The 20,369-nt window shown below is 40.4% G+C and overlaps 1 protein-coding gene across 3 annotated transcripts in view; it reads right to left on the bottom strand.

The window, feature by feature from the left end:
- Positions 1–15,954, bottom strand: part of PEPD (peptidase D) — a 134,791-nt gene extending 118,837 nt beyond the window's left edge. The window contains exons 1-3 of one of the 3 annotated variants that reach the window (XM_080552747.1): positions 15,805–15,953; positions 10,591–10,774; positions 9,261–9,388 (exon numbers count right to left, since the gene is read on the bottom strand). In XM_080552747.1, coding sequence (XP_080408873.1) covers positions 9,261–9,388; positions 10,591–10,774; positions 15,805–15,818 — 326 coding nt within the window. In that variant the 5' untranslated portion in view covers positions 15,819–15,953. Of the gene's footprint in view, positions 1–9,260; positions 9,389–10,590; positions 10,775–15,263; positions 15,415–15,804 lie in introns of those variants that run through there. The other 2 variants (XM_080552746.1, XR_013938464.1) reach the window with 2 other exon arrangements.
- Positions 15,955–20,369: the final 4,415 nt, after the last annotated feature.

The following is a 20,369-nucleotide window of genomic DNA, read 5'->3' as shown; positions in this document are numbered from 1 at the left end:
ATCAGAACAGGCACACGTTTGATTTTCAGGCATCTGATATTGTTACATATCCTGCTATTAGATTTTGCGAACAGGATCTACTCTCTGTTCCATATTTGAATTGCTACAGCAGGTGGGGGAGCCCTTTGGTCAGATCTTTTAAAATATCTAGACAAAAACATTATCTTTAGGAGCAATTCAACTTTCTGCAGGTTTATCACCGGAGGAGAAAAAAGTTCATCACCATCACTTTGTAATGCTTCACATATTTTTCATTTTCCTCAAACACAGAATGAAAATACTTTATTGAACAGTTACATCAGTAACACTGAAGAAACGGCAGTTGCACCTTTCCATTTACTAGCACTGGTCTGAATTACAGCTGCCAGTTTTGCTTTCTTCCATGTCATTCTAACTCATTGCCCTAAGCTTGTCCCCTCATCCAGAGCTCCCCATTAGCTAAGTTCCCATCATCAGCTTGTCCAAACAGGCAGAAACGTGAGAACCATTGGTACGCTTCAATGCATTGTAGTTGTTATGCTTATTTACACATTATAAAAATCAGTTCTACCTCTGCATCAAAGTCAGCAACCATTTTGAGGATCTGTTAGCATCTTAGAGAGGAAGAAAGTACGTACTGACACAAAGCAAGACATGCCCTTCTAAAGACTACCTGCTGCAATTCAAACACAGATCCACGTGCCTCATCCACTGCTTAGTACAAGCAAGTCTTTAAGACTCACTGCCTCTGGATGTTACCAGAAAGTGACATTCCTATAACCAGTAATTAAAAGAATTACCATAGCTGAAGCAAAAGTGTAATAGGCAAATATCAAAGACATTGTTAATGATTAAAGCAAAAGGGTTTCTACACAACAGTGTTCAAGGCGCAGTGCTCTCTTAAAAAGTCCTCCAAATATTATTGCCACAACTGCACGGAAAAACTCTCAAAGCTCATACCACAAAATCAGAACGGGAAGATTGTTAAGGCAGTGAGAAAGAAAAGCTAAAACTAGCAAACTCTACAGTCAATGCTTTTGGTTTTCTAGGGACACAACAATATTGCTTACTCCATTTTACCTTAAGTTTCACATTCAGAGTAAAGGACATAATCCGCCACCTCACGGCAAACTCACTTCTTAAGCAAATAGTCTCTACTAAGCAAAGCTCACACATACATAAGCCTGCACATTGTGCCTTTACAAGGCATTGGAGCACGCACAAATTCACAACTATAAAGCCACCGCATGAGTTGCATGGCATTTTTCCTCCTGTGAGAGGAAACACATGCACAAGGAGTAAATTGGATGGAGAAGCAGAGCTTTCAGCAACTGAAGTTCCACCCAGTAAACAACCCATTCCTCAGGCCTTACTAGAAAGAGCTTAAAGCAAAGTAAAAATTTCAGTGGGACTGCATACGAAGGGTAAGAACCTAGGCAATAATAAACCCAGATAAATACAATGCATCAGCAAAGCAGAGGTGAAGGAGGAAAAGGGATACCAAAGCAATGTTTTAATACTGTCAGAATTTCACCAATAAACTCCCTCCTCATTACAATATCATCACGTTAACAGATGGCAAAACATTAACCAAACAAGGGGGTGTTGAGAACTGCTAGAAAGAGCAACACAGGAGGCTTTACAAGATACCAGCAGATGTTCCTGACTTTGTCAAAAAAAAAATACAATCACCTATATATCCAAAAGGAATTTCACTATCTAACAGGAAGATTAAAAGGCATCCAGTTAGGTTTAACAAGAAACAGCATTAATGGGCTCGCTGGTATCACAGGCAGTCTCCAGCATGTATTCTGACAACCTTAATGCTAGTCCCTTTCCACATGTTTCTAGATTTCTGTTTATCCTTCGAAGGACAGAAGTGCCTGCGTACATGTAAACTTCTTTTCCTTGTTCCTTTTGATATAGCACAGAAAAATATGGATATAAAAAATACAGCAGATGGATATAAAAAAAATATATCAGAATTTAACAGAAATTGAACTGAAGATCGAGACTCAGGCTGATCTGACTGAAAAAAGTTGCAGGGCTGCAACTGAGGTCCCATGCTGGAGAACAACAAAACAGCAGAGTCCACATGCATGATACTGGATGCAGGACACTGGGTGTTAGATATTGACTTCCCAAGGTCACAAACAGCTTAGGCAGAAGCAGGAAAACTACGAGCAACATACAGACTGCTGGGTTTAAGAAATCAGAAATAAATTGTTGAGGAGACTCTCACAGTTCTTCCTAATAAAGGCCAAACTCTCAACAAACTCGTCTATTTTATAGGCTGTCTCACGGCTCCTGCTCAGCTGTTCCCATCATATGCATTCCCCAAAGAAAAGACCTTTAAGCTTTCTATAAATTCTATCTCAAGAGGCAGCATCTTGATTTGATATTTAAAAGATATTATCAAGAGCTACCCGAAAAAACAAAATCACAGAAAACTTGCAAGGTGGTAACCTTTGCTTTATTTCTTTCTGCAAATAAAATTCTTTGGCTTGGAGAAGGACTCTGTACTAGGCACAGAAAAAGCTGTAACAAAGGAAATTTTTATATACTGAAATCCCAAAATGATTTCCCATGGCATAATACTGTTGACAAATGCTCATAAGAAATCTCTCCTTGCAACAAAGGACACAATTACACTGGTTAAGAGGGTAAGTATAATTTCGAGGTCACTATATAGTAACAGTGTTCCACTTCGTGTTATACACCAGTGGAAATTCATGCTTCTTAACTTAGAAAGTTACACATTGCATCTGTCAATAGCAGATGTTCTGCTTTCACTTTGGAAGCACACCTATTTTGGAAGGAAAAGCAGCAGTATTTTATGTCCCACAACTAGAAGCATTACAGCAAGGTCCGAAACGTGTGCAGCATGCCCCATAGCTCCCATATTAATTGGTAACAGCATGAAAGGAAGCAGTACCTATGTTTACAGCAGTGTTAAATGACCTGAACAGCTCTAAGAGGGTGACAATATTCCTCTCCTCTAACTTGTAAAGGAAGGAAAACCACAGAGAAATTAAAGGAATTTGCCAAAACAACTCATAGGACACAAAGAACCTATCCATGCAAACAGTCTCCGATCCACTGCATCACACCACCCTAAGACAAAAAAGCACCTGGCATCTCCTAGGAGCAGGGTCGAGGAGAAGAGCTCCAGCACGTACACAGGCAAAGGGGTACACAGCAAGTATAACACAGCCTGTCTGTTTTTCACCCACATTTAGCTCTTAAGATGCATTAATATTCATTACACTTTTCCCTACCCTACTTTACAAAACACTTGTTTTTTTCCCCTTTGTACGTTTCTCCTGACATAGCACAATGCAGACAATACTCTTCCAGAGTCCTGCCTCAAACACTGAAAGCGAGTGTGCTGGGGCAGACACAGCAAAGGTCCTAGCAAACACAAAACCTAAAGAAAACAGTTAACAGCAACAGCTGAGAACGCAATTTTACAAGTGCAAGAACAGAGGCCGCGCTGTAGATACTTCACTTGAGGGTTTTTTGCATCCTGCAGTGCCTCCTCGAATCCTGGCCCATGAGAAGCAAAGAGCTTTGCACTCCAACCAGGCAGCTGCGCAGCAGAAGACAGAGCGGAGGTGCAGATCCTTGTTGGAGCACTGCTGGAAAATCCCCACAGGCATTGCTTTTGCTGCAGCTTGCTTTCCTACCAGCAGCATCTGAATCCTTGGAGGAAAAACAGATGGCATGCCTGATCAAAGAAAACTTGGATTCTCTGATATTTCAAAATGTTATCAGAAATTTATACCACTGAACTCGATACTCCTGCTAGCGCATTAAATAAAGTATAAAATAAGAAATGCCTGGTGTGGGTTACCAACATTTCCCCTCTTACCACAGGCATGAAACGTGCACAGGCAAGATTTAACTTTCCTCATGCTGTGGTTTAAAGCCACATCTAAAAACTCTGGTGCGGCATTGTTAGGCAGATTTACTTCGGGTCCATTCTATTTCTCAACACACCTAAATGAAAAAGAGCAGAGGACAAAAAAGCACTTCAACACTGCCTGAGTTGCCAAATTGTGCATCCAGTCAAAGGTGCATGCTGGTGTGACTGCAAATCAATGGACTGATATGACTTATTTTTTTTTTAATGTTGTCAGCAAGAAACACAAAGAAAGTTAAGCATCTAAAAAGCAAAGATTTATACAAATAATCACTGAAGTAAACATGATAGGAACAGTACACATTTGTCCTGGATTAACGAAGCTTGTGGGCAACTGCAACACTGAGACAACTAAAGTGATAATTTGAGAAGTCAGAGCACTAGAGCAGCACTATTTAGAGAAAAACGATCATCAGTGAAGTGGCAAGCACAATTCAGACAGTAATTAGTCTACAGAAGTATTTTTTTTATCCACAGAGTAATACCATAATAAATGAATAGAAAACAAGAAACAGGAATCACCATACCATGGAGAGAAACAGAATCTTGGAAAAGAAGCAGCATGGGGAATTACACAAATCATTCTCGTCAATCAAAAGCAACGAGCTTTACTGGACAGAGTTTCAAAAGGACTGAATGAAGGGTAAAGCAACAGATGTACTACCAGAATAATAGTAAAATATTTGATAGATATCTCTCTGAAGAATCTTACTCTCCAAAATCAACTCAAATTGGCTTGGACATGAACACTATGATGTGACCTGGACTTGAAAGACCTAAAGCAGAAAATAAAAAATAAATAAAAAGATGAGCTTTTCAAGGGCTGGGAAACCCTCCAACTACCACACTGAGAAGTGCTGTATCAATTTAGACCGATGTTCTCAGAAGTTAAAGTGATAAACAGCAAGAGACTGCAAGTCTTGATTAGTGGGATACTGCAAAGACTGAAATTAGTTCTGATGGTATTCAGAAGCAGAAGCAGGACTGAATATGTTCATGAGATCCACAGATGGTATTTGCAGGTGGTAACAAACTTTGCAGATAAATTGCAATTGCTAGTTGGTACAAAACAGTAATAAGATGACCTAAAGTGATTAAAAAACAAATTTTATTATTTTTTTGAACAACAAAATAAAAATTCAGTGGGTAAGGGAACAGGATAAATGTTGGGAAAGGACTGAACTGATACACATGGCAAAGGAAAACATCAAGTATATTTTACCTTAAAGGAAAAACTGCCAGACAAAGTATCAGGGGATGACATGCCAGATAGTTCAGAAGGTAAAATTAAGACCCTCCTAAGAGTATATTATCTGGATACACAGCTCCAGAGCACCTTACAGAGAAAGGGGCCTACAAGTACAGCATCATTAAAACTTCTAGAGAGTGTCCTTCATTCCTGCAAAATCTGCGTCAAGAATGATTAAGGTGATTTACAGTTTGTCCCCTACAGCACCCACATACACCCCTCTACCTGTCAGGGGTTGTCTCAAATCTCAGCTTGCTGAGAGCGGGCTTAGTACAGACCTTGCTTTCTTGAAGCCAAACCTTGGGCCAATCAATGCACCAGCCTCAGCTGCCATGACGCAGCTGGATAAGCATACCATGCTGTACATAAACTTAACGCTCAGTTATTCAAAATACAAATGCCACAAAAATTCACCTATCCTCATAAAGGAGAAAGAGAAAGTGACTTCTTTGCATCTAAGCTTCTAATTTTCATGACCACATATAGTCTATAGGAAAAAACTGACACATGGAGCCTTAAAACTTTTTTTACATAAATTCTTGGGAAAAAGTATATACATAATTTTGCACCATTTTCAAAGGGCAGTACAATTTGATAGCTTTGCTGAAATCTGACAAGTTTAATCACCAAAACCAAGGTTTGTTTTTAGTTATAATCTACTTTGAAAATGTTGACAATATTTGAGAAGCTTCCTCATTAGGTCACTGAGAAATCTTCACATTTGTAAGGCATTTCATTGTGCTTTACTGTAGCTCCAAAGTGCCACACCAAGGTTATACTTCACCAATACAGATAGCTTCCAATCAGCTTCATGGGAAAATATTACTTACATCAGATGCAACGTTAATGTTGTTACACTTACCAATTAGCCATCAGGGCTTGAAAGAAAACAAAGGAAACTGCTTATAAATATTGCTCATTTAATATGTATTTCTAAAGTTAGAGAATGAAAGTGTTAAATATTTTTGTTTTCCATTAAAAACATTCTTTATGTGGCAAGGCAATTAAGTTATTTTGGCATCCACTCCACATAAAGCAGCTGCTGTACAGTATGTTTTACTTTATAAAATATCTTTAATCAGCACACTGACTAGTTCTGTCATTTATAATTAAGGAGGTAAATGGCAGGTGCAGCAATAATTAGTGAAATTGAAGTCTCTGTGCAAGACATACAGTCATACCAGCTTAATGCTTCCTAGGAATAAAAACAATTGCTAACAGCTTTGCACCACAAACTTGACTAGGTAAGACTGTGCAGGAAAAGAGGGGCATTCATAACACAGTTACGCTTCTGAAGCCTTTACAATTTTCTATTATCACATTCATTTCTTAAACTCTTCCTCCAAAAGTAAGAATAGAAAAAAAAAAAATTCAGAAGAGCAAAAGCTTATCCTCTGAGCCATCTCATGAAAGTCTTTGTTTCTGCCTTACAAATAACTGGAGGGGTAGTGGGTAGAGTTAAAAAAAATCAAATGTGCAAAATGGTTTTTTTAGTTGTTGGCTGGAGAAAATTTAAAAACAGACTGAGTGTTGTTGTTCCTTCTCAACATGGAAGTAGGACCACCAGTCAAACAAATATCCTCGTAACAATTCTGCAATTCCCTGTTGTTTTTTTTTTTAAGGGGCTGCCTTTTTTTTTTTTTTTTTGAGAACATTCATTGTCTAAATTGTGAGTTTAGTTAAATCTCTCCTCCCTTTTAAATCTGCAGAGGTTATTTTTAGCTTGAAGGATTTCTAAAAACAGCCCTACAGCTATTTACAAATTTTTAGAGCATACACATACGGACAGAAGTCCTACAAGATGAGTAACATTCCCAAACAAGTGCTCGTTCCCGTCACCACCGGTACTACAGGATACTGGCAGATAGCAGCCCAGGATGGTGCAGTCCTCTTCTCTGTGTTCACCATCAGGTGAGCTGGTAAGAGTTCCTACTCTCATCAGCATGCAAAATCACCCCTTACTTACAGAAGCAAGTGTAACTGGCAAGTTAAAAATAATTCTAGTGTTCATGGTCTCTGTTGTAAACTAATAGTCTATTCATCTCCAACCAAATGCTCTCACTGGCACTTCACTGGTTTTGGCCAACCTAACACTGCAATTTGAAAGAAGCAAAGTAGTCCCACTTTTGCACTATTTAATGGCAAAAAGGTTAACCTTTCTGACTGCCATATTACCTAAGTGATGTCTTTGATGGAGCCCAAAGGTACGTCCTTCAAAAGTGGAAGCACGCCGGAACATTACACAGGACTTTTAGTAATACAGTAGGAGAAAAGAGCCTTCTGCACTTATTTTAACAGAATCTGCATATTTCTGACTAACTCAAGTAGCAGATTCCCACATCTGTCTTAAATAGAGGGCAATATAAATAGCAGACAAATCAACCTCATGCTGTACTATGAACTAGAAGACCAGCTATAGACCTCACTAAAATACCAACCTTGCAAATATCATACAAGGGATTGCATAGATCTGTGCTTCATCAATGTCAAACGAATGTTTCTTTGATGGGCAGATCATACCTTCCACATGCACAGAAAAATGCACTTCCAAGGCAAACTATAGTAGGTAAACAGAGGATGGAAAGCAAATTGTTTTTCTTTCAGTGCTACTTTTGACTTAAAATTGACTCTTTTGGGAAGGAACACAATCCCTAGCTGTGTGCAGTACCCCCCGCCAACTAACTTATGAAGCAGAACTGCTGCTGCCTCACAAATGAGTTATTCCTCTATCCTTCTGACAAGCAGGAGAAGTACATGGCCAGGGCTGACAGAAAAGAAAACAAGATCCAAACAGAGGGATGCAGGAAGGGTAAGGAGGAGAATTTAGAAAACAAAGACACTGCAATAAAGGCAATTGCTTCATTATATTCCACAAGAAAAGACACAATGGCAATAAACCATTTTTACCCAGACCTGTAATTCTGTAAATGAACCAATAATGAGTGTTGCACAACAAATCAAAAAGGCTACCATATATAAACAACACCATTTTGTTTAAAAATATAAAATGACACAGTGGAATTTCAGTAATATTATAAAGACTTTCCAGATTAGGTATGATCTGCATGGGTATGAAACAGATGATTTGAACTAGCAGAAAAGAACCTAGGAGGAGGAAAAGCTTTGTCTGTAAACGCGAACAACCTCCACTAGGGAACAGAGTTTACAGGACATATGGGAGTTAAACAGCAGCTACCCTCCCATACAGGTGCAGCACTCAGCTGAAGTATTTCAGAGAGCAGTATTTGCATTTTAAAGTGATCATAAACAATTTAAGTTCCAAGACAGGTCTAAGGGAGTGATATTCATATAAACGCTCTGAGAAGGCAGCAGCCATGCCCTACCATATGGTCTAACAGTTCAGCATATGGGATTGGTTGCAATTGTTTTCCTTTTCCCAAAATTAGCATTAAAATATAAGTGATAGCTTCAATTAGAAACTAAGCAACCTGGGCTTAAAATATTAAATTAGAAGTAATCCAATATTCTGAGACCATGTGGACACCAAAAAAAATTTACAGCTTGTTGAACAGTATAAATACTATTAAGATTGAGAAAGGAAACGTGCACATAAATAAATTAATCCCTTCACTACTATAGCACTGAGCAATATTTACTACCTATGTGGATAGAAAAAGAGATGTTTATAGCATACTCACAGAACAGAATTAAAATCACATTCCCCAGTCAGATGGTTCTTTTAAAAAAAATAAAGTATCAAAGGCTAAACTACCTCTTCCCACTCAAAAAGTCTCATTAGCTGAGAAGGCTGCAACCTGGTAAAGCAGCTTGAAAAAGTCTACTAAATAGCTTGTTCTGATTTAACAGAAGATTTCTACTTTTCTTTATTGTTCAGCTTCCTTTCATGGATACCAGGAGATTCATAGGTTTCAATTGGACACGTATTCTCTCCAGAATGGTGGTGGATCATTTGATGTCACCTGATCAATACCAACTGATCACATTTTGCATCACTGCATAGACATATCACTACAGTTCACACCAAATGATTTGGAGGCATCTGATTAAAATCAGGTAATATTTCAGCTTTTCAGACAATTGCATTAAATACCCAGATACATCTTAACACAGTTAAAAGATATGTCTTACTTTCCCATCCAAACTGCATAACTTTCAGGGAGTTGTGGAACAAAAATCATGGATCTTCCAGTATCAACATCTACTGCTCCAAAGCAGCCTGCTTCAGTTACTCCAAAAGTCCAGTGAAAGTAAGATTCCTAGGTTAAGACAAAATATATTCTTAAAAGTAAACCCTCATTTCTAGCAACTCTAAAAATACACTACACTACATACTGAAAGAGATCTATTTTGTTTCGGGAAGTAAAGGAAGTGGTTTAGGTTTAAAGCTTTTCAGACTGATTAGTGTTAGGTTTTAATAAATTCTTCTGCTGGCAACTGGAAATAACCAGAGATAATAAGCTACTATAAGAAATAAAAAACAGTCAACTCAGCATAATAATACACATTCTTCCAGTCTAGAATTAGGGAATGTAGTATCAGGAAGAAATAATCATGTCACATGAGACAAGGCAAAAGTAGAGTGCAGATTCACTGGGTTGGTCCTGAAGTGAAGACTCGGTCTCCCAGAGAGAAAAAGGAAGCTTCAACAGCTCTTAGCCAAGAGTTATTTTAAAAACAAACATGCAAACAACAAAATACCAAAAAATACAAAGATGAATATTGGTAAGGACAGGCATTCACTCTGATACCCTGAAACATTCATCTCTAAACGCAGACCAATAACTACATCAAGATGCACACTATCTAGACAGGAATTTATTGGTTTTGTTTCTTCAAAATGTAAAACTGCTCAATTAAATTCATAAAACAAAATGAATTTGTACTAATAATGTGTTCATCATGACATTAACAAGTCATTAAGTCCTCTCTGTGACAGGAGAACATGTGAGTATTTAAGGAAGTGTCTAATCTGAGAAGACATTGTAAATTCTGAGATACATCCTGGTATGTGGAATACACTATCTATAAACAGTGAATATACTTTAAATACACTTTTCTATGAATTAATTTGGTTTAGGTCATTGTAACATGTTTCATTACAGAAAGAAGGTTTTTTTTTTGGTGACAATCAAGACTGAAAAAAATATGACATATTCAGTTGCTGCCTTTAATATTATGTTAAATGATGATGTTCATTTTGTTAAATGTTGTTGTTAAACAATTGGTAAGAACTGGTTTAGGCCCTTTAAGCCACATGAGCCCACACAGGAAAGCACTGATAGAATAAGAGCAACCAGAGCTGAAGAGGCAATGATGTAACAAAGAAATCAATTTATTTCAGTGAAGCAAAGCAACAGACACATCTGAGATAAAGGAAGAATAATTAAAAATGGTTTAAAAATTCATGCAGTTAGAGGCGGTTACTTAATTTGATTTGAAGCTCTGATTCAACCCTTACCTGGCGAAACACGATACCAGTATCAGTGCAATATCTCTGGGTTTCTTCTCCACCCTGCAGCAGAACAATTGAGTTCTTCTGGACATCCTTATTCTGTCTCAGGCGATCACACAGCCGTCTTCTATTCAAGGCAAAGAGTGCTACAGGCACTTTCAGGGTCTCATTCCCCAGCCAAAAAGAAGGTCTAGAAGAGATTTTTTTTAATTGGCAGTTAATGGAAGACAGACAGTGGGTGGCACAATTCAGACACACAGTGCTTGTTACTTTAGTAGAAAAAAGTAAGTTTAATGCAACTCAACAAACAAGACACTTATCACTCCAGGGGAAGAGATGCTGCATACAACCAGTGCTCTCTGGCTACAATTAGACATTGCTCACACTAGTACCAAAGGAAAAAGATGGCAACAGCGGATACAACTGGCTGGAGCTATGGCCCACAGCATATCACATTACCTTTCTCTATGTAAAGTAACATGAAAAGTAGACGCAGACAGCAGTGACAGCCTAATTCTGCTGAATAAAGGCAAAACAAGAGGGAAGAAAGTGAGTTCTGCATTACTGAAAACTGAAGTGAAAGGCTACACTGTCTGGCAAAACTTCATCAAGGCCCTCTGGGAAGCAAGCGCTGGAGTAGCTGACACAGGGACCTTAGAGAGAAGATAGCAGTCAGCAGGCATGGGGTGAGTTCCCCACGCTCGCGCAGTATCTGTGAATGTGCTGTATCTGTACATACGTTTACTCTTGCACGCACAGAAGCAGCTTCAGTGAGCGAGTGAGCTCATACATACGTCCAATGGGAGCATGCCCCAGGTATCAGCGACCTCCTGCCGTACAGCACTACCTCGCTCTGGCAGCACAACCTGGGCCCAGAGCCTACGAAGTTCCTCTAAGATTGTACTCAACAGAGGCTGTCTGGAGAACGTAGTTTAAAGGTAAACAGCTTGTTTTTAAAATAAAAGGTTTATTAAGTAACTAAGGTGTTTAAAATACTACAAAAATATATTACTGATTCATTCACGTTTGTTATAGGTCCACACTTGCACATTTTGTAGCTTAACTATAGGAGCAGCCTAGGGCTTGGTGCAGGATGTTTTTTTTAATTGGACAAGGAGAAAATCTAAGAGTATTCCCTTTTTTTTTTCCCTTCCTTCATGTTTAACATAACAGAGTTGTACTTTGAAGCTTCAGTGTTACAGATGAACACTATTTTATCAATAAAACCTATGCTTTAAGTCCAATTTGCTCCTCCATCTCTGCTTCTCTCAGTTTATTGAAGACATTCTTCTGAATGGCTGGACAGTCGTTTTTTTATCAGATAATGCTTCTGGATGAGATGATAGAAAGCTACAATTAAACTGTTAGTGTGCTAAAATGACAGACCGGACTTAACCTTAGAGATGCAGAGCTCCATACCTTAATTACTATATAGTTTTCAGAGGCAATCTGAAAAGTAACCTTTGATTTATAGCTGCATGAAATAATCTCCTGAAAGGCTTTATCAGCATCAGAAATGTAAACCTTATAATTTCATACTGCAGACACAGCATAAAAGAGCTAATAAAATATTTTATTTTACTTGTTTATAACTACTTTATATAACAGTGTAAGTAATTTTAGAAGGTGAAAGATTGCTCTTACTAATCCAATTTTCAAACTGTCTGCCTAGGAGTTCAGCTGATGGTGCACAAAACCCAAATGTATTTATTTTTATTACTTCCCCCACACACCTGATAACCCAGCAACATGGCAGGCGATAATTACAAGGGCTGCAGACTACCTATTGAGGCACATTAGCATAGCATGGAAGCACAGCATAAGCTTTCATTTTGGAATACCCTGGCCTCTCGGAAGAATGAAGCGAGTTCAAACAATCCTAGCAAAAACTACTGAAAATTTAAAATCAGATAGTACACCTTAAACAAATTAAGGGCAAGACTTTTCAGGTGCAAAGCGGTGGCTCAGCAACTTGGCACTGCAGAAAATGTTGAAAACTGTTATCCAAGCAAGCTCATCCCCTGGAGTATCTCCATGCAGGGGACTGGAAATCAGATGCTCACCTTACTGCAAATATAAAAGGAATGAGAGAACATAATCTGATACCCTTATGCCATAGGTTACTCTCAGATCTTTTTATCTGCTAATAAGAAAATAAAACCAAAAAAAGGGCGGAGGTTATAGCACAATCTTTTTTATGTTTTGCTTCAGAAGACAGAACAAAAGACACTTCCACTGTAATTTTACTGTCTTCACAGGTTTTTTTGCTCTGGAAAAAAAACAGGCTCTGACCTCCCTCCTCCGCTAGGCGTACGCCTACAACCCAGAGCTGATACGACACTGCTACACACACGCATTTTCATCTCTGATAAGTTTACTGTTAATGCTTTTACTGCACTTAAAACCTTCAACAACCAAAATGAGACTAAAGGAGAAATAATGTCAGGCAGGAATTCTTACTCGTAGTCTCCCTGAACCACTTCAAAACTATCTTTTAGTGTGATCTTAACACTCAGGCTGAAATGCTTTACGATGTAAAATTATCGCTCTTCTGCACATTTTAGCTAACCCCATGGCAAAAAAGGGAGTTTTCCTTGTATGTATATACCAGATCCTACTCTCCCTGCTTAAGTTTGATGCCACAATGTTAATCATTTGATTGTATACAGTTGTTTTAGATTTGCACAGTTTTGTCACAGGCACGGCCTTGGTCTCTATCTTAAGGTTGCAGTAACAATCACAATTGCTGCATGTGTCAGATCCCACAGCAAGGTTTGAAGGACACAGGAGGGCTGGGCTGAACATCCTTGCAAATACTGCTTAGCAGCTGGGGTTCTCTGCTCATATGTGAATTAAAGCCTTGGATTGTACAGACTTGCCAGGCAACAGGTCTACTTTCACAAGTGAGAATCTGTAGAGAAAAGCATGTGGCTTTCAGGGAAGAACAGACTAAGACGTTTGCTTCCTCCAAGTCTTCCTTCCTGCATCCACTTGGACACCAAACCAATGGCAACCTCACTAAACAGGGGTGGAATAACACCACAGTAAGACACCCAAAGGTGTGCTGCTTTGCTCTGCCTGCAGAGGTTGACTCATTCTGTACGCGTGGCCCTAGCACCAGCTTTCCACAATTTATGCAGAGAGTTTTGTCAGACACTAGCACCTACACAGGTGTTTAAGTCTAAAGAAAAAGAGCACAGCTACATACCTGCTTTTCTATTGCCAGCAGTGATTTGGAAAGAGAACTCTCTCACTAGTCAAGATCACAGTAAATGTCTTCAAACACGGGACTGGCTGTGTAACCACCCTCGGTTGTGACCATTGCTCTATTGGCAAGCCATACACAACAGGTAAGTAGGTTACTACCAGCCTATTCTTTTTTTCTCTATTTCTTCCAGTCCAGCCATTTCAAAATGCTGTGTCTATGCAGTATAGCCATGATAATTATTTAGCACTTCAGTTTCAAATATAATTCACTGCAATGTCACATACAGTAAATTGAGTGGGTGCACGTATATGACTGCCTAACGTGTATCAATCCTGGAAATACACACACAATTGGATCAACACAAAGCTCTCTGTGAATTCGCCACCTAACACTACTATCACAAAGTTCCTTCTCAAGAAGGAACTGGAAGCATTCAGTTTTGGTCTGTGATCTCTGATCACTCACCTACTTTACATCACACAAGACATAAAAATACCAGAACTTGGCTAGCTCCGATACCCTGGCTGCCCCTTTGAGGTCTGATTCTTCCATTAGCACAGGGAGCCTGGAGTCTACAGCCACAAACTCAACTCAGAACTGTAACACAGAACTATATATATGATAATTTGTAATGAAGAGTATTTAAAGTAAGCACTGCTTTGTGGCACATACATCTTTGAACCTATGCAAACTTCCGCAAATAAGCAATAGTCAGTGTTAGAAATGGCTACTTGCAAGACCAGGAGAGGACACTTGAAGTTCAGCTTCCTCATTTTACTACCCTGGTACCAGAACTCGGCCATTACTCAGTCTGGAAAGGCCTCCCACAGCAGCTGGCAGTTTCCCTGCTGCCTGTCACATACAATTTTTATGATCATTTAGGCCTAAGCCCACACAAGAGCTCTTTCATTTTACCATACTCAAAGTAAAGTGTACCTAAGAACATTAAACTGCATCTGTTTCTTTAAAGGATATTTTTCTTGCGCTTGGAAATGTCCATTTTCAAGGTTTATTTCAGAATTTTTATATTTTCAGAGAGATACTTTGTTATGGTATGATCCATCTAATGTTTGGTTTTGTTTTGATGTAACAACCAGGAATTCCATTTTATGTCTGTTTTTGAGCACCTCTGGTTTTCAGAAGAAAATTTCTGGTCTGTCACATCTGTTCTACCAAGGCCATGAAGACAGGATCCAGATTTTAATAAAGCTAAGAAACTCTGAAACTATTCTTCCAGAAGTTATCTGTTAGCTGGGCCTTATTTATTTGTTTTGAGCAACAGACAGAATCATCACCATCAGCTTGAGTTCTAGCCAATTTTTGATGCTGTTTCCACAGCACATCAAGAGGCCTACACTAACAGCAGCACTAGCAACTATGCTATGCAAGGGAAACAGTGAAAGCAACTGCTGCCTTTATGGCACAAACTGGACGTGTCCCTCACTGCCAGCTAAGCACTTCTTGTAACTACCTCAGCAGTTTTAAGTCGCTGTCCCGTCCCATGTCCTATCCGCTCCTTCACTTGTGGCGTAGCTTCGCTATCAGCTGGACCTGGCAAGGAATGTCAGCGCTAGGACCTGTCACAAACTCTCCAAGCACTGGAAAAACGGCAGAGTTCGGCCGTAAAAAAAAAGAATCGAGCCCTTGTGCTACCAGCCTGTGCCTGCCCGCCTGCATCACCTCCCAACAGACGGGGCAGGGAGGCTCTGTGAGTGCAGCCAGCAAGGACCGGGCACCGCCGCGACCCGCGGCACCCCCGACGGCTCTGCCGCAACACACGGGCTGCTGTCACCCGAGGGCTGTCGCCACAGGCGACAGGCTGCACCGCGAGCCGCCCGGAGCCGCCGCCGCCATCTCCACCATCATCCCGCCGCCACCCCCGACCCCCAGGGCCCCCCCGCGGCTCCTCCCCGCCGCCCTCGCCCCGGCAGGGCCGGTCCACCACAGGGGGTGCGGGCGGGCGGCCGAGGCTTGGCGCCGGTACCGCGGCCGCGGAGCGGAGCGGAGCTTACCCCGCCGCGGCCATGTTGCCTCGCCGCCCTCCGCCCGTCACGTGGCGGCGGGGCCGGGCCGCAGGCCGGGCGGGCTGCTCGGCGCAGGGGCGGGGAACGGGGAGCCGGGGAGGGACGGGGTCGGAGGGAGCGTGAAGGGGAGCGAGGCGCTGCGGAGTGACAGAAACTGGAAAAACAAATATTAAAAAAATAAAAAAATGCAGGTGGTACGGTCCTCTCTAGTCTCAGGGTGCTGCTGCCTGGAGCACAAGTCCTATGAGGAGCGGCTGAGGGAACTGGGGGTGTTTGGTCTGGAGAAGAGGAGGCTCAGGGGAGACCTCATTGCTCTCTGCAGCTACCTACAAGTCAGCTGTGGGGAGCTGAGGGTCGGCCTCTTCTCACACATAACTAGCAATAGGACTAGAGGGAATGGCCTCAAGTTGTGGCAGGGGAAGTCTAGGTTAGAAATGAGGAGACATTTCTTCTCAGAAAGAGCAGTCAGGCATTGGGACGGGTTGCCCAGCAGGTGGTGGCATCACTGTCACTGGGGGTGTTCAAGGAAAGGTTGGACGTGGTGCTTAGGGACATGGTTCGGTGGTGTATGGGCTGCTGCAGGGAAAGTTGACTCCATCCCAGCCAGACCCAGTACGCATTGGTAGTAGGGTGATGGTTGGACCGGATGATCTTGAAGGTCTTTTCCAACCTTAACGATTCTGTGATTCTATAATAAACAATTGCTGACTAGTGATCACATGAAGAACTGTGACATTCCTGAATCCCTTAACACAGTGTGATTCGTTTACTTTTCTTCAAATTAGCTGTTTCATTTTTTTCATATTAATAGAAAAAGACACATACTATTTTACATATTTTTCATATTCAGTGTCAAAATAGGTGAGAAGTTTCATTTATTATCTGTGTAGAGTTAGTCCCAAACCTATTTTGCTTAGGTACAGCTATTGGATGGAGTGAGTCCCAGCACTGGCAGTGGACATGGCCCTGAGTACCTGCTCATCTGAGCAGGACCCCATATAGCAGCAGCACTTGGATCTGTGCTGGACTATGTCTCTGCACGGGAAGAAATCCATCACTATCACCTCCTTCCCTGCCATTTCACTGTGCATCTATAAAATGGATCCGTATCTGTGGATGCCAAGGTAGTATTGCAATGCTGAATGTATTATTGACCAAATCATGCCCAATGTTCACAAAGATTAGCAGCACTTCTCCAACACCAGCCTGGCTCTGCAGCAGCATGGCTGCCTAGTCAGGCTCTGCTCTTCTGTCTCTTTGCGAAGCACTTGGCGTGGAAACAGTCCTTCCAAAGTGCTTTACCCAAATACTTTGCTGTATCACAATACTTTCTTCTGATATCAATGTCAGACCTATAGTGAAAAGGCATTGCTCATCAGCAGTAGAGCGATAACTCAAAATTGTGTTTCTCCTTGCACAGAGTGAAGGGCAGCGGTATGCAAGAGAAGCTGCCAGCTCAGACTAGTACTTATCACTATTTTACTGAGGCACAGTCCAGCTATGGAAAGTATTCAGGTCGCACAGCAGAACTCTTCTCTCTCGTTCTTTATCCAGTAGTTTATGCTTCTGAGTATTTTCTTTTGCTGTGCATGGCAGTTATTGACCATGTATCAGCCCTAGCATTGGCTCTAGCACATGAATTGTTGGTTCCTTGTTGAAGCAAGAACAAACCAACTCAGGTTCTGAAGAAATCGGTGTGGATAGAAGCAAAAGTCAGCTCAGTGTACCAAATACCAAAGGACTGGTATTGGCTGCAGTGGACCATGCTGATGATTGTTGTTAAACACCTCAAATCCAAGTCAAAACACCTTCAAAACACTTCCTAAAAGCAAGCAGAAAGCATCTCATGCAGGGATTAGAGCACCATGGCATGATAAATTAATTTTTTGAGCAACTGTAAACTCATTTGTGAAAGCAAGCAATCCCTTTAAAAGGTCCTATTTCCAGCTTTTACCTCTGGAAACTGATTGTTTTAACTGGTGCTTCTTATAAAAGAAAATAATACATGAGGTGACGCTTACAAAACTACCTCAGCATTTTCAGACACAACTGCAACTTGAGGCCATTCCCTCTAGTCCTACCACTAGTTATCGGCAAGAAGAGGCTGACAAAAGTCAAGAAGTATGAAGGTTGCAGATGAAGTTAATGTTTGTTATAACAAAATTGTGCAGTATTATTAAGAAATGTGCATAATTAAATGCCTTTTTGATGGTCAAATTTGGGGAGAAAACTGCAACTGCTCCACAGCTGGTTCTGAAGTGGTGTGTGAAAGCTGAAGGGCAATCAAAGGGAAAGACTGATTTCAGAAAGTCTGGAGAGGAGCATGCATATTAAGAAAACTGGAAGTCACCTAGTCATCCTCAAGCTCTTTATATTTTTTTACCCAAGGGTCACATTTGCTACAAAATATATAATTCAAGAATCTGAAATTTCTTCCCTGGACTGCTCATTTGACAATAGAAAAATACTTTTTGGGGGCCCAGATTAACAGACCAATACCCTCTTTAGACATTCTTATTGATAAGCTGTTGAGTTGCATGGGACTTCCTCCTGTTTACTCAAAGAATGAAAACGTTTTTTAATGTAAACTGGAGTAAAATATTGCAGTGCTTTGAGTCCCTAGTGATGATGCTTTCTGCTTAGACTTGAGCAGAGTTAGTGGGAGGAGGCAGGGAAGCTCACTTTGCCTTTCTTTCTTTTCCTGTCACAAGTATAGAGAAAAAAAATCTTCGGTATACTCTTCCAAATACTGTTATTAATGGCTTCTGACATTCTTGCCCTCCTTAGAGAAAAGGTCTCCTGTCTTGTAGTATCTGTTCTCTAAAACAGGTTTTCTGGGTCTCTTACTCCAGTTTATTTTAATTTCCTCATCTCTTACCCTTGTCATTTTAACCTCTTTCCAAAAACAATTGATGAGAGTTAGAAGAGTTACCTGCGTTGTATTAAATCTCAGAAGAAACTAAGACTCTATTTCTTCATTCCAAAGGGAAAAAACAAAAACAAAATAACAAAAAAACACTACTTTATGTTGTTTATTACCTAAGACATCCTGTTCTTGTGTCTCAGGACTTGAATGAGTGAAATTCCTGCAATATATGCAAATTAAACTCATTTGCAAGATGGCTATACAGGTAGCCAGTTGAAATCCCAACCACAGAAATTATACTGGCAGCCAAACTGAAGGCACAACCAGCTTTATTGCACACACAGGTGATTCTGATTTTCTCTTTGCACTGCATTCGACTCTGCAACTGAGATAATGCAACCTTAATATCTTAGAGACTAGTTTAGAGCATTTCCCTCTATAACAAGATTCAGCCATTACTGACACTTACCTCCCAATAGCATTTACCTCCATGGTAAAGATCATCCTCTCTCAAGTTGAAGGCCTGATTTTGCATTTTTGGTGTCTTCAAAATTGCCATTGTAGCAGTTTGGGTGTACAAGAGCTCCAACACTGGAACATGTAGTTGGATTTAGCACTGGCCAGATTTTTGAGGTAAATCTGCCTGGTAGTCATATCAAAGGCATGGTGGGGGTTCTCTCTTCAACTGTTATTCAAACACTGAGTAGAACAATGTACTTCTTAAATAGGGACAATTCAGATCTGTGGAATGAGACAAAGCAAAGCAAAAAAAGAGTTGAACATGAGCATGCCCTGGTCCATCGTCTCCTTGCATAGGTGATGGGGGAGGAACAGCTGCTCTGCTCTGAGTCCAGGCAGCATCTTTCTGAATTACATAAAGCTGCAGAGTCCCCAAGGATCACTAGGAAAATTTCCTCTCCCTCACCTCTGAGACTCAGCTGTGCGTCTCCTCCCAGCTCCTGAGCAGTTTGCACTCCACGCTGCTCCTCTCTTTCTTCTGCACACTCTGCACTCCTGCATCTGCCACTCTGAAACCAGCACTGATAAATTGGTACCAGGATTTTTCATTTTTCTGTGAATTGTTCTTCATTCCTGTGTATTTTAAGTTTTTATTCTGCTGTCCAGGCAGAATAAATCTTAGAGTTCACCTTATTGTCTCAGCAGTGTCAATGTGTGCATTCATAGCTTCAGTTACCCTGTATGAAAAGGGTAACTGAATCTTTGTCCCTTCAAAGTAACAGACTGAAGAAAAGCATCTGCCTTTGGCATTTTCATCATGAAACAATGTTGAGTAGATTTTCCCTCAAGCACTAAATGTATACTACTGTATTGATTTTTTTGGGGATCTTGAAATAAAAGTGTGATTTTCCCAAAGCCTGCTTGAACTAAATTATTATAAAAGACAAGAAAGGTAAAGCATTATACTGCCTCATTACTCTCCCCATTGACTTTCACTTCATTGTAAGAAAATCTACTATGATCAAAATGCACCCATCAAGGTTTGGAGACTCTAAGGTAACTTCTCAGTCTGTTAACTGCTTTTTATAAATTTTTATAATTTTATTTTTGGGTAGGGATTTTTTTTTGGCAGCTCCTTAGTATAGACTGTCAATGTTCCACTTAAATCATTTTGTCCACTGTATTTGTAAGTTGCTGCCACAGGAACCCTTCTCTCATAAAACATGTA

The sequence above is a fragment of the Anser brachyrhynchus genome, assembly GCF_964034855.1.
Source record: "Anser brachyrhynchus genome assembly, chromosome: 12".
NCBI lineage: Eukaryota > Metazoa > Chordata > Aves > Anseriformes > Anatidae > Anser > Anser brachyrhynchus.
This window is presented reverse-complemented; position numbering and strand designations above follow the sequence as displayed.